The sequence below is a fragment of the Giraffa tippelskirchi genome, chromosome 5 (genome assembly GCF_054371585.1).
Source record: "Giraffa tippelskirchi isolate mGirTip1 chromosome 5, T2T-mGirTip1v1.2.pri, whole genome shotgun sequence".
Taxonomy (NCBI): domain Eukaryota; kingdom Metazoa; phylum Chordata; class Mammalia; order Artiodactyla; family Giraffidae; genus Giraffa; species Giraffa tippelskirchi.
This window is the reverse complement of record NC_137279.1, coordinates 128,886,479-128,899,913: the sequence shown is the minus strand read 5'-3', so window position 1 is coordinate 128,899,913 and position 13,435 is coordinate 128,886,479. Positions and strand designations below refer to the sequence as shown.

The 13,435-nt window shown below is 35.8% G+C and overlaps 1 protein-coding gene across 8 annotated transcripts in view; it reads left to right on the top strand.

Moving 5' to 3' along the window:
* RPAP2 (RNA polymerase II associated protein 2) overlaps positions 1–13,435 on the top strand; it is a 121,572-nt gene that overhangs the window by 50,543 nt on the left and 57,594 nt on the right. For all 8 annotated transcript variants that reach the window (XR_014052591.1, XR_014052590.1, XR_014052593.1 and 5 more), the window contains exon 11: positions 5,883–5,951. Coding sequence is in view for 2 of the 8 variants with exons in the window: in XM_081486379.1 (XP_081342505.1) it covers positions 5,883–5,951 (69 nt within the window). In the remaining 6 variants the exon portion in view is untranslated. The remainder of the gene's footprint in view (positions 1–5,882; positions 5,952–13,435) is intronic.

Genomic DNA, 13,435 nt, shown 5'->3' with positions numbered 1-13,435 from the left:
CAGCATATAAATGACAGTGACTAGTGTTGGGAGATCTTTTCAATCAGTACTGGTGGTGGGAAAGAGTTGACATAAATAACCATATCTTTCTCTTTGAAATGGCAATCAATAATTGGAACTTGTAGAACAATGATTCTTGAGCCAGTTGTGCATCAGAATTACTTGGGGAGCTTTTAACAACGACAGATGCCTGGCTTCACCTCTATAGAGATTGAGTTTCATTTGGTTAGGGTTGAGCCCAGACATTAGTATTTTTCAAAAACCCCCCAGCTGCTTCTAACGTGCAGCCAGAGTTGAGAGCATGTTAGAACTAAACATAAAGCAGCTTTTTCACCTTTTTGAAGAATCTTTCCCCAGTGAATAGAGCTGTCCTTTCCACTGAACTGCTTCATAAGCATTTACCTGGAATGTTACATTGCTTTACCTCTCATAGTGGTTCCATCAGAAGTTACTTGGTAATGATTAACTGTCGTCAGTGTTGAAGCAAGATATTTTCTAAATATGATATGAACTAAAATTATATTTTGACACGAGTCCTTTTTAAATTTCATCAGTGGTGACTGAAGGTATTTTTTTCTAAATCTATTGAATTCCCAATTATATTTTGAAACTATGGTTTTAAAATGTTTCCTTTCAAATATTACTGTTTTAATTTTTGAATTATCACTCAAAATAGTGTTTGTTTAGCATTTGTGCTTAAAATTATTTTGGTTCTGCAAAAGGGAAAAATGTGATAGCAGGTAAAATTTTGCTGTTCTGCTACTTAAAGTGCTTTGATGTGAAAGCAAAGACCTTGTTCCTCAGTGCCTGAAACAGTTTAGAGCAGGCATCCAGTAGATTTTTTTGTTGACTCAGTAAATAAATTCATGAAATCTAAAATTTGTCTTAGCTTTGAGAGATTTGAGTATTACAGAAAAGGAAATTCTATTAATTGCTTTTGCCATGTTATTTTATCCTTCTTTGCTTATCCTTCTTTGGCCTTTTTTGGTTATGTGCTGGATTCTGTTTTAGTTGCTACAGGTAAAACAGTGAACAAAATAAAATTCCTTCTCTCATGGAACTATGTTAATAGGGAGGATATGTAAAATTTTAAAGACAATATGTGTGTTGTTATTATGTGGTGATACACCCTTTTCCCAGTTCCATCGCCTCCTTTTCTCCGTAGAAGCAGGGAAAGAGGGGATGGTACTAAGAAGGGAGGAAGTTGTGATTTTATATAGACTGGTCAGGGAAGACCTCATTAAGCAGATTCTATTTGTATAAAGACCTCAAGATTGTTAAGGGAACAAGCCATGTTGCTATTGGTGAAAATATATCAGGGAACAACAAGTAGAAATGCCCTGAGGCCAGGTATATTCACAGAATATTAAGGATGCTGGTGAGGCTGGAGAAATGAGCGAGGCAACAATACAAAGAGATATGTTTAGAGAAGTAAAGGGCAGGAATTGGCTGTAGTATAGTTATATAATCCTTGGAACCATGGTTGTTCTTTGACTTTTACTCCAAGTGATATGGAGAGCAGTTTGTGGGTTCTGAATAGAAAGCTGATATGATCTGACATATTTTGGCAGTATCACTCTGGCTGCTGACTTGAGAATTAATAGTAGATGGTCAGAGGCAGGAAGACTATTTAGGATGCTCTTTCTGTAATCTAGGCAAGACATGATGTTAAGGTGAAAACAGTGGAAGTAATAAGAAGTGATCAGATTTAATTTTGAAAATAGAACCATCAGAATTTGATGACTGATTTTGACATGGGATATGAAGAGAGTCAAAATTTGGGGCCGGAGCAACGATGGATTCTGAAGGACTGGGTAGCCATTTACTTAGGTGGAGATACCTGCAAGAGAACCCAGTTGGAGAGGAGATAAGGAGCTCAGTTTTGGCTATACTAAAATTTTGAGATGCCTGTTAGACATTCAAGTGGAAATGAAGGCAGATCATTAGTCCAAGTCTGGAATTCAAGGAAGAGGTCTAGGCTAGAGATAATAAATTTGACAGTTGTAAGCAGGTAGTTACCTAATATTTAAAACTGTGAGATTGGATGACACCACCAAGGGAATGGGCGTATATAGAGGTGAGGAGTGACCCAAGAGCAGAGGCCCTGGGGTGATCCAAAATTAAAAGGTCTCTGAAGGCATGCCAGGGAGAGGAAGGGGAATCAGGCAAGCAGAAACCAGATGAAGAGTGTCTCCTAAGGAGAAAGGAGTGATCAGCCGTGTCAAATGCTTCTTGTAGATTAAGGTGAGAACTGAGAAATGTCCCTTGGATTTGGCAACATGGATGTCTTTTGTACCTTTAGTCCTCACAAGAACCCTATGAGGTAGATAGTACTATTGTCCCCAATTTACTAAATTTAAAAAAAAGTTTTACAGTCACTGAATATGTCCAAGGTAAAACAGATCTGAATATTGAAACCATATCTGTCAGACTCTTCAACCACTATTCTTGGTTTTTTTTTCCCCTTTAACATTTACTTATTTGGCTGAGCCAGGTCTTAGTTGCTGTGTGTGGAATTTTTTTTTTTTTTTTAGTTTCAGCATGTGGAATCTTTAATTGCATCATGTGGGATCTAGTTCCCTGACCAGGGATCGAATCTAGCCTCCTCCATTGGGAGCACGGAGTGTTACCCTGTGGACCACCAAGGGAGTCCCTGTACTTGCTTTTTATATCAACTAGACTTTTTGTAGACATTTTAATTATGGGGAAAAATTGAGTTAATATAACAAAGATATGCTTATTCACTCAAAATTAATAGATTTTAATATTTTATAAGGTTTGATTGGCATATATTTTTAATAAAATAAATATAGGTTAATTCATTCAAAAAATTAGTTGAACCTCTTCTGTCAGGCATTTGTTCTGGGCATTTGGAGTAAATATATGAAGAACACAAATATTCCTGCCCTCAGTCAAGGTAAAACAGATAATAAACAATAATTATATGTTAGAAGGTGAGAAGTGGTACGAGGATAAAGTAAAATATATAACAGAAAGGGAAGCTAAGAGTGTGGGGCTGGGAGGTGCAGAGAGTTACACTTGCTAATGGTGTGGTCCAAGTAGACCTTGCTGCAAAAGTGATGTAAGAACACTTTTCAGACAGATGGAATCACCAGTTCCAAAGACCTAAGACATGAAGTTCTCTTTGTCCTCTTCCCCAGTCCATTCTCCTTTGCTCCCCAGAAGCAATCAGTACTCTGAATTTCATATGTATCTTTCCAGTCTTCATTTTTATACTTTTAGTACATATATTTATGTCCATAAATATGAGTATCTGTTCTTGATTTGTGTAATGTCATTCCATACTTGCTGTGTTTCATTCAAATTATGATGAGCAAAATGTGTAAGTTCCTTCATTTTAACAGCTGTTTAATATTCTATAAAAATGCCACAATTTATTATGTTTCTGTTATAAGCAGTGTCACATCAAATATCTTCATGTACATTTCCTTATGCATAGCAAGAGTTTAAAGTTTATATTTAGAAGTTATTCATTTTCAGTTTTATTAGGTACTGCTAAAGTGATTACTCACATCAACAGCATGTTTAAAAGTAAAATTTCTTTGTGTCCTCAAAAACCCTTAGTATTGTTAATCTTTTATTTTTGCCAAAGTAATGGAGTAAATTACTGTTTTTATATTAATTTCTCAGCTTAATGATGAGATTGAGCTCCTTTTCAAATGTCTACTGGCCGTTCAGCTTTCCTCCTCTGTAAATTGCCTGATCAAGTTAGTTTATTTATTGGCTGTTTGTTTTTTTTTTTTCGTCTCCAAAGACTTTATTTAAGATCAGTTTCAGGTTCATAGCAAAATTGAGAGAAGGGTGCATTTACTTACGTCCCCTGCCCCCACATGTGTGGCCTTGCCCATTAAAACCATCTGCCACCAGAGTCATACATTTGCTACAACTGATGCGTCTATATTAATGACATCATTATCAGAGTCCATGGTTCATTCTTGGTGTTGTGCATTCTATGGGTTTGGACAAATATTGAATGACATCTGTCCACTATTATAGTATCATAGGGTATTTGCACTGACCTAAACATCCTCCGTGTTCTACCTATTCATCTATCCTCTCTTGCCCCACAGTTCCTGGCACAACTCCCCTTTTACTAATAACTCCATTATTTTACTTTTCTCTAGAATGTCGTATACTTGGAATCATATAGTTTGTAGCCTTTTCAGACTGGCTTTTTTCACTTAAATAATATGCATTTGAAATATCTCCATGTCTTCATAGCTCATTTCTTTTTAGGGCTGAATAATATTCTAGGGTCTGGATGTACCACAGTTTATTTATCTGTTTACCTACTGAAAGATATCTTGGTTGCCTCCCAGTTTTCACAGTTATATAAATAAAGCTGCTGTAGACATCCGTGTGCAGATTTTTGTGTAGACATTAAGTTTTCAACTCCTTTGGGTAAAGAGATACCAAGGAGTGTGATTGCTGGATTGTATGGTGGGAGTATGTTTAGTTTTCAAGAAATACCAAACTGTCATCCAAAGTTGCTGTGCCATTTTTTTTCCACCAGCAATAAATGAGAGTTCTTACTTGACATCCTTGTCAGCATTTGATTTTGTTGATTATCACGATTTTGGCAATTCTAAAAGTGTAGTGTATCTCATTGTCTTAATTTCCACCTCCCTGATGACATATGATGTGGAGCATCTTTTCATATGCTTATTTGCCATCCTTTTTTTTTTTAATTTATTTTTAATTAGAGGATAATTGCTTTACAATGTTGTGTTGGTTTCTGCTGTATAACAGCATGAATCAGCCATAAGTAAACATGTTTCCCCTCCCTCTTGAGCTTCCCTCCCACCCCCAACCCACATCTATCTTCATATATATATATATATATATATATATATAAATTTTATTAGCTATTTTTGGCTGTGCTGGGTCTTATGGAGGGAGCACAGGCTCTAGTCACACGGGCTTCAGAAGTTGCAGCACAAGGACTCAGTAGTTGTGGCTCTCGGGTTTAGAGCGCAGGCTCAGTAGTTGGGGCACATGGGCTTAGTTGCCCCACAGCATATGGAATCTTCTCAGACCAAGGATCAAACCCGTGTCCCCTGCATTGGCAGGCAGATTCTCATTTCACTGTGCCACCAGGGAAGTCCCTGTACAGATTTGTTAATGAAGTGTCTCTTGAGGTCTTGGACCCATTTTTTAATTGGGCATTTTGTTTTCTCATTGTTAAGTTTTAAGATTTCTTTGATATTTTGGACAAAAATCCTTTATCAGATATTTTTGGCTGCTTTTTATCAGCTTATATCATTTTTTATTTAGAGTGATCCTTCTAAATGTTTTCTGAGAAATAAGATGACTACAATGTATTTTATTGTCATCAACTGCTAAGTGATAGATTTTACTTCTGATTTTTTAAAACTTTTTTGAAAAAAGATATCTAGTCTTAAAATCTATCAAGTCAACTCGGACTTCTGAAAATTATGGATTATGACATTCTTTAATTGCCTACTGCCAACCTAGCAAAACCTGAATTAAAATCAGAAATGGCTTACCTTATCAGTTTTAATAAAACATTTGATTAGGGAAAAACAAAAGATACGGTTACAGGGAGGCCTGTATGTGTTCCTGTGTTTTAATAAACCATTCAGTTTAGTTCCCCATATTGTTCCTATATCCCCATCTTGTCTAACAGTGGTATTGTTATAAATATATAAATGTGAGGCTAGAACACTTCCTTCTGAATATCAAGCCACATTATTATACTGTTGACTCTTTTCCGTCAAATATAACAAGGATTAAAAAAGTGTCCTTTAACACGTGATATCATAAAACTGAGTTTATCTAAAAATAGAAAGTTTATGTATTTAACTGTAACAATCTTCTGGTAAATTTTACCTGTCTTTCAGATTAACAAATAGAAATATTATACATAAACCTGCAGAGTGGACCTTAATTGCTTTGGTGTTGCTGTCAATGTAAGTACTCTTTCAGATTTTTAATTCTAAATACTAAATATGAAGAATTTGACTAGGAAAAAACAGTTAATTCATTAGTTTTCTAAACTTCTTTGGAAAATATACCTTTATTTTGCACCAATTTTCCTTATGATAGAATAACTTCCATGTAAAGTGATATGCTGTATTTTGATAAGCTGTTGTCATTCTCTTTATATGTTTTACTATCTTTTCTTCTCAGGGCATTTTTTTCCTCAAATATTATTTGTAATCACTTGAATGAAAAAAACACCTCCATGTGGATATACATAGGCTAGTCCATTAATTTCATTTTTAACAGTGCATTTATTTTATTAATGTTAAATGGCCTCATTATTTTATATCTGTATTTTTACCAACATAGCTAATGCTATTTTTTCATCAGCATTCTTGTTATTAATATCATCAGAAAAGTTTTGTTTTCAAAATTAATGTAAAGTCAAACAGATTTAAAGGAACTAAAGTAGATACTACACAAGCATATATAAAACATTTACTACTCATTCACCTTTTAAGAAATCACTAGTGGTTTCTAAGGCTGTCTTTCAGTAGAGTTAAAACCATCTAGTAAGTGTAGTGTTTTTCAGCTTGAATTGCAAAAGTCTTCTTTTGAAGACCATTCATTACTGCATTACTGTTATTACTTGGTGCTTGTTAGGTCATTGAAGCCCATAGGACATTGAATACTTACTGGACACTCACAGGTCAAGAATTGTTATGAGCCAACCTCATAGCATCTCCAGCCCTACTTTTCTTTCTTTGATATTACTTCAGTCTGACATATTATTCTGGCTTCACTGTCCCAAGGAAGGCTGTGCTGGGAGGCATTAGAGTAGGCTTCACTGAGCCAGCATCTGTGTCGCCCAACGAGATACAACTCACATGATTCATTAAATCAGAACACAGAAAATAACTTTACTTGAATGCCCTGACATAAATTTTTTATCAACCATAAGAACAAATCTTTTGTCATTTTTACTATTCAGTGTTCCAGTTGAATTGGTAATTTGTGAAACAGATCTTATTAATTTTTTAGAAAGTTCTTTCCATTTTATGAAATTTGTAAATATTTTGCTCACTGGCAAAAAAAAAAAAAGTATCTCTGCTCACCCACCATATCCTATGCCTGCTAATAAACCCTCATAGATAACTGTTTAACTGTACTTCTGCAATTCATTACACTAAAGGGGAAGTAACTTTTTTGGTTGACAAGTCAGAGGCCCAAGGCTTAGAAGTAATCTCAGAATCTTGCTTTCTAAGCCAGTGACTGGAAATATTATCTTAATGAGCAGCTGCTTACTGAGGATGCACGTTAGGTCCTACTTCTTTTTGTATCAAACTCTTGCCACATCTTCTCCAAAATATACAACAAGGAACAAAAAATAGTATGGAAAATGAAATTTTAAAGCTACCATCAAAACTTTGTATGATTATTTCGTATAAAAGTAATTTTATTTTAATAGAAGCACACATGTGGTCCAAAACACTAAAAGCTTTGCTAGTTCTTTTATGTATTAATACTATTTGCCTTCTCTCACTTTGGATTTAGTGTAGGGATTTCAAGGATCAGTGACCCATGAAAATAGTAATTTAATTGAAGAAACAAAACTGTGCACATCTTAGGTGTATTGCATATTTCACATTATGCAATCCAGCTTAAGGTTGTAGCAGTAAACACTGTTTCCTTTTGTCATTCACCTTGAATTCTCTTTCATTATTCCCTAAGCCCTACAGTTAATTAGATCTACCCATCTTTCTCTAGCCTTTGGTACTTTTGAGCCCTTGACAACTAAAAACCTTTCCAGTTACGGCCCTTTTGGCTTCTGTTAAAATCTTTAGTCATGTAGACACGAAGTTAGCTGGTACTTACTTGTTTTTGCCTTTCAAATCTTGTTTTCTGATAATTTTCTCATAACTTGTGCTATAGGCCCTCTTGAACATTCTTTATCTTCCCTAACTGAATCTCCTTTTTTTTTTTTTTTTTTTTTTTTTTTATAAATTTATTTATTTTACTTGGGGGCTAATTACTTTACAATATTGTAATAGTTTTTGCCATACATTGACAAGAATCAGCCATGGGTTTACATGTGTTCCCCTTCCCGAACCCCCACCCACCTCCCTCCCCCTCCCATCCCTCTGGATCATCCCACTGCCCCGGCCCCGAGCCCTTGTCACATGCATCGAACATGGAATGGTGCTCTGTTTCACATATGACAATACACATGTCTCAATGCCATTCTCCCAGAACGACCCACCCTCACCTTCTCCCTCAGAGTCCATAAAATTGTTCCATGCATCTGTGTCTCTCATTCTGTCCCGCATATAGGGTTATCGTTACCATCTTTCAGATTCCATATATATGCATTAGTATACTGTATTGTTGTTTTTCTTTCTGGCTTACTTCACTCTGTATAATGGGCTCCAGTTTCATCCATCTCAGTAGAACCGGTTCAAATGTATTTTTTTTAATGGCTGAGTAATATTCCATTGTGTATATGTACCACAGCTTCCTTATCCATTCATCTGCTGATGGACATCTAGGTTGCTTCCATGTCCTGGCTATTGTAAACAGTGCTGCGATGAACATTGGGGTACACGCGTCTCTTTCAATTCTGGTTTCCTCGGTGTATATGCCCAGCAGTGGGATTGCTGGGTCATATGGCAGTTCTATTCCCAGTTTTTTAAGGAATCTCCACACTGTTCTCCATAGTGGCTGTACTAGTTTGCATTCCCACCAACAGTGTAAGAGGGTTCCCTTTTCTCCACACCCTCTCCAGCATTTATTGCTTGTAGACTTTTGGATAGCAGCCATTCTGACTGGTGAAATGAATCTCCTTATTTTTTTGTCATTTGTTCTCTTAAGACTTCTGTATCCATACTATTTTATTTGTTACTTCCTCATTTCTCAGCAAATTCCCTTTAGCTGTTCATATTTCTGCCCCCTAGGGAATCGATGGCTCAGTTGATAGCCCTTTTCCTTCTTAGCCTGTCCTTTTGTCATCATTTTACAGTAAATATTACCATATGAGATGGGAGTAAAATGAAAATACACATCTATCATATTAAAACTCATCCCACTGGCTTCTGTAAAGTGTAATTATACTTTAATTTATATTTGCACTCTTCTTTCCTTCTGCTTCCAGTTCACACTTTTTTTATACAACAAGTTTATTTTTGGCTGTGCTGGGTTTTTGTTGCAGCAGGCTTTTCTCTAGTTGTGGCGAATGGGCTACTCTCTAGTTGCAGTGTGTAGGCTTTTCATTGCAGTGGCTTCTCTTGTTGACAAGTACAGGCTTAGTAGTTGTGACACTCGGGCTTAGTTGTTCTGTGGCATATGGGATCTTCCTGGATCAGGAATCGAACCCACGTCTCCTGCATTGGCAGGTGGACTGTTTACCACTGAGTCACCAGGAAAGCCCCACAGTTGCTTTTTTGGGAAGACGTTATTGTCATTGGGGAAAGAAAAAGCAGGTATGAGGGCTAGCATTAGATAAACAACCTTAAATCCAGGGAAAATATGGAGACTTCACATATTCCAAGAGGCATGTACCTATAAAAAGAAAGAAGGTAAACACATATTTGCAAAATAGTAACTCATCATTCAGTCTTTTAATTTATTGCCACTAAGATTGAGCATAGGCATACATGGGATTTACCTTTTTTTCATTTAATTATCCTATGATTCAGAAAATCTTTGCATCTACTCTCAAATTGCCAATGGAATTTTTAAAGTCATTGTAGACATTTCTGAAATACATATTAAGTGAACTTCTTATAAGTCTTAATAGCTAGGAAGGGCGTCCTGAATGGTAGTTGTAGACACTGAAGATGAATATAGTAAGATAATATGTTTAGTAGTATTATAACAATGGTACTATTCTTTGTGAATATTGCAAATTTTTATTATTTTTAGCATTAGTTTAATGCATGAAAGCTGTTTTCAAAATTCCTCATGAGAAGCACTTAGAAAAGGATACCTATACACATGTAATTAGTAAAATAAATGGCTCAAATCTAACTCTTGTTAGAAGGGAAAATCAACATTTTAAGCAAAACATAGTCTGGACAGGAAAGCTGGGTCCTGAATTTTCACATCTGTTTTCTTAAGAATCAGTAAGATGTGTCTGTAGCAAACCATCTTTTCCTGGTAACTTCCCTTGAACTTTCACAGACATTAACATTTTAAAAATTTGAATCACAATCTGTACTTTATCAGTGTGCACTGATGGGAATTTTATACCCATATAATCTCAAAGAAATTGATGAAATCAAATTGATATTCTTGATCAGTTGATACTCTGTTCATTTAGATTTCCCACTAATTCCACAGTGAGGAATGGAATGGCCCATGTGACTGCAACATTTATTGATATTTATACTATGTATTCAAACCTAAACCCTTAGCAAAAGCACACTGAAAAACCTTTTTAAGCTTAGGCAGTATACATTTATTTAACAATGAAGGAATTAATGTGCCTTTGCTATTCACATTCTTATTTAATAAATGTTACAATTAACAAAGATAAGTTCTCAAGAACTCCTTACACATAGCAGAACTTACAGTGATGATTAACACTAACTTTTTTTTTAAATAACTGATTAGAAATGCAATAAAGTAACCTGGTAGTTGGTGTTATTGCTTAAGCTCTTAGCTATAATAACTTTGTCTTTGTTGAACTTTATTAGTACTTCATGATTTAAGATTATATGTTGAATAATACGAAGTTGAATCTGATTTTCTCACATCAGTATGCTCTAGTAAAGATATTAGCCTCTTTCCACAGTCCTGATGCAAGATTTTCATAAAAATGTATATAAGTATATAGTCTCCTGTAAATGTTTTAGTACCTAAATGTGCTATAGTGTAAAACTTGTTAATGTATTTGTATATTTCAGTGTTGTTTATACATCAGATTAGAAAGCACAATAGGTGAAGTCACTCAGGTATGTCAGACTCTTTGCGACCCCTTGGACTGTAGCCTGCCAGGCTTCTCCATCCATGGGATTTTCCAGGCAAGAATACTGGAGTGAGTTGCCATTTCCTTCTCCAGGGCATCTTCCCAACCCAGGGATCAAACCTGGGTCTCCCGCACTGCAGGCAGACTCTTTACTATCTGAGCCAGCACAATAAATTACACTAAAGTGTGTTGGTTTTCTGATGCCTTCTCATAGTGTATCATGTATTGGTTTTTATATTCCTCATAATTCTCATCTGTCGTCAGTATAGGGAAACAGAAACTGAAGAATCACTGTTTATCATGGTCATGGTTTTCAGAGTAGTTTCTTTGAGAAGATTTTGACTGGTATTTTGAGATTTTATAGCTGTAGGACACACCCCCTCACCTCAGTCCTTTTCCTCCTTCCTCTCTTCCCTTTGGTCTTAGTCTTCCCAGTCTTCTTTGACCTCTGTCATTATACTTGAGCCTGTAACATGCAAATGTTAGGAAAGCTGAGAAATCTAGGGAAGAGTCCAGACTAAGTCTGGCAGCCAAAAAGAAACAGTATAGGAGGCTATGAAGAAACAAATTGATTGGCTTGAGTTCCTTTATGTGCAGCACTCATGCCAGAAGTGGGAATCAGTTTCTTGAATAACTTCTTGTATCTAAAATGTAATTTTTTTTCACCAGAGTTTAATGTGGAACCTTTGTAGAAAGGCCACTGCTTATGTAATGTGACGATCTGTAGCTAACTGTGGCATAGGAGTCAAATGTCTCTTAGTGCATAGCTAGAGAGAGGTGTTATTGTGTTCCATGGGAATGATTTGGTTGTTTACTGAAGGAAGAAGTAAGTAAATACTTAGTTACATTGTACTACTTAGAAAGAATGGAGGGTAGAAAGTGACTTGTGGTAGTCTAACATGGATATATGCTATTCCTAGTTTTATGCCCTTGATGTTCTCTAATGGAAAGCTTTCAAGATCATCTCCAAAAATGTCTGCTTTCATTTTATTTATCTGAACTGTCTGTTTCCAGTGAACTGTGGCCCACTTCCTAGACACAGACCACGCAATAGTTTATTCCCCCTAAAAGCTTTGAGTATTCCCGTCGTTCTGGGAGTAGCATGTAAGTCCTGGGAAATGGTATTTAAATAAGCTCAACTTGACCATGATCACTAAACAAAAGCCTTCACTGGACATGGGCAGCCACTTTAGGTAACCATCATACAGATAGACACTCAGGAGAGTCACTTCCCTAGGGTACTAGGCATGAACAGAAAGATGTGACTACAGCTTTTTGCTTCAGCAGATTGTTTTTTATAGTGCGCCCATCACTAATTTCCTTAGAGAAATTTGTGAGCACACCATGAAAAATGAAGATATGGTTCCTTAGAAATTTATTGGTTCTCAGAAGTATTCCAAAGTCTTTCTCTTAATATTCCCAATTTAGTTCTCAGTATTTGAGACCATAATAGCAGATCACTGAAATAATTTTGTTTCCTTATAATTACAGATTTTATATTTAATTGAATTTTATTGAGATATAGTTCATATAACAAAATGTACTATTTTAAAATGTACAGTTCACTGGTTTTTAGTATACTCACTGTTTTGTGAGTGAGCGTGAGTATACAACAGTGTGCTGTGAGTATACAGCAACTGTCACCACTGTCTCATTCCAGAACACTTCATCATCCCCAAAATTATCTTCATATCCATTACCTTAGTCCCAGTTTTCCCTTCCTCCATCCCTTGGCAATCACTAATCTTACTTTTTGTCTCTATGGATTTACCTATTCTGAACATTTCATATGAATGGAATCATATAATATGTGGCTTTTGTGTCTGGCTTCTCTCACTTAACGTATTCTAGGTTCATTTCATGTTGTAGCATGTAACAGTACTCCGTTCCTTTTTGTGGCTGAGTAATATTCCATTGTATGGATATACCACATTTTATTTATCCGTTTATCAGTTAATGGACATCTGGGTTATTTCCATTCTTTGGTTCTTATGAACATTTGTGTGTAAGTTTTTGTGAGAACCTAAGTTTTCGATTCTCTTAGTGGAATTAGTGGGTCATGTGATAACTCTGAGTTTATCTGAGGAACTGCCGAACTGTCTTCCACAATAACTGCACTGTTTTAAACTTCCACGGGCACTTTGTGAAGATTCCATAGATTGAACTGCCTCATACCCAGCAGCTCCACCAGGCTTATGTTTGTAGTTTTCCAAACTTTAAATATGCTTGTTCTGATTAAATTTAGACCTTCATGGACCTATAACATCAATTTTTTATGTTCTATGAATTTCTACTACATATGCAAAATGAGCCCCCTCACACACACATCATTGTGAAGTTTAAGTAAAGTACCTATTTACTGAGTATTAAATAATAATTAGATTATTCCTAAGCCCCCATACTTATGGCTGACTTATAAGAAAAATATAATATTTTTTAATTGAAGTAACTTTATCCTCAGCCACCAGGCTGTGTGGGAACCCAGATATTTTCTAAAGGAAAAATAGT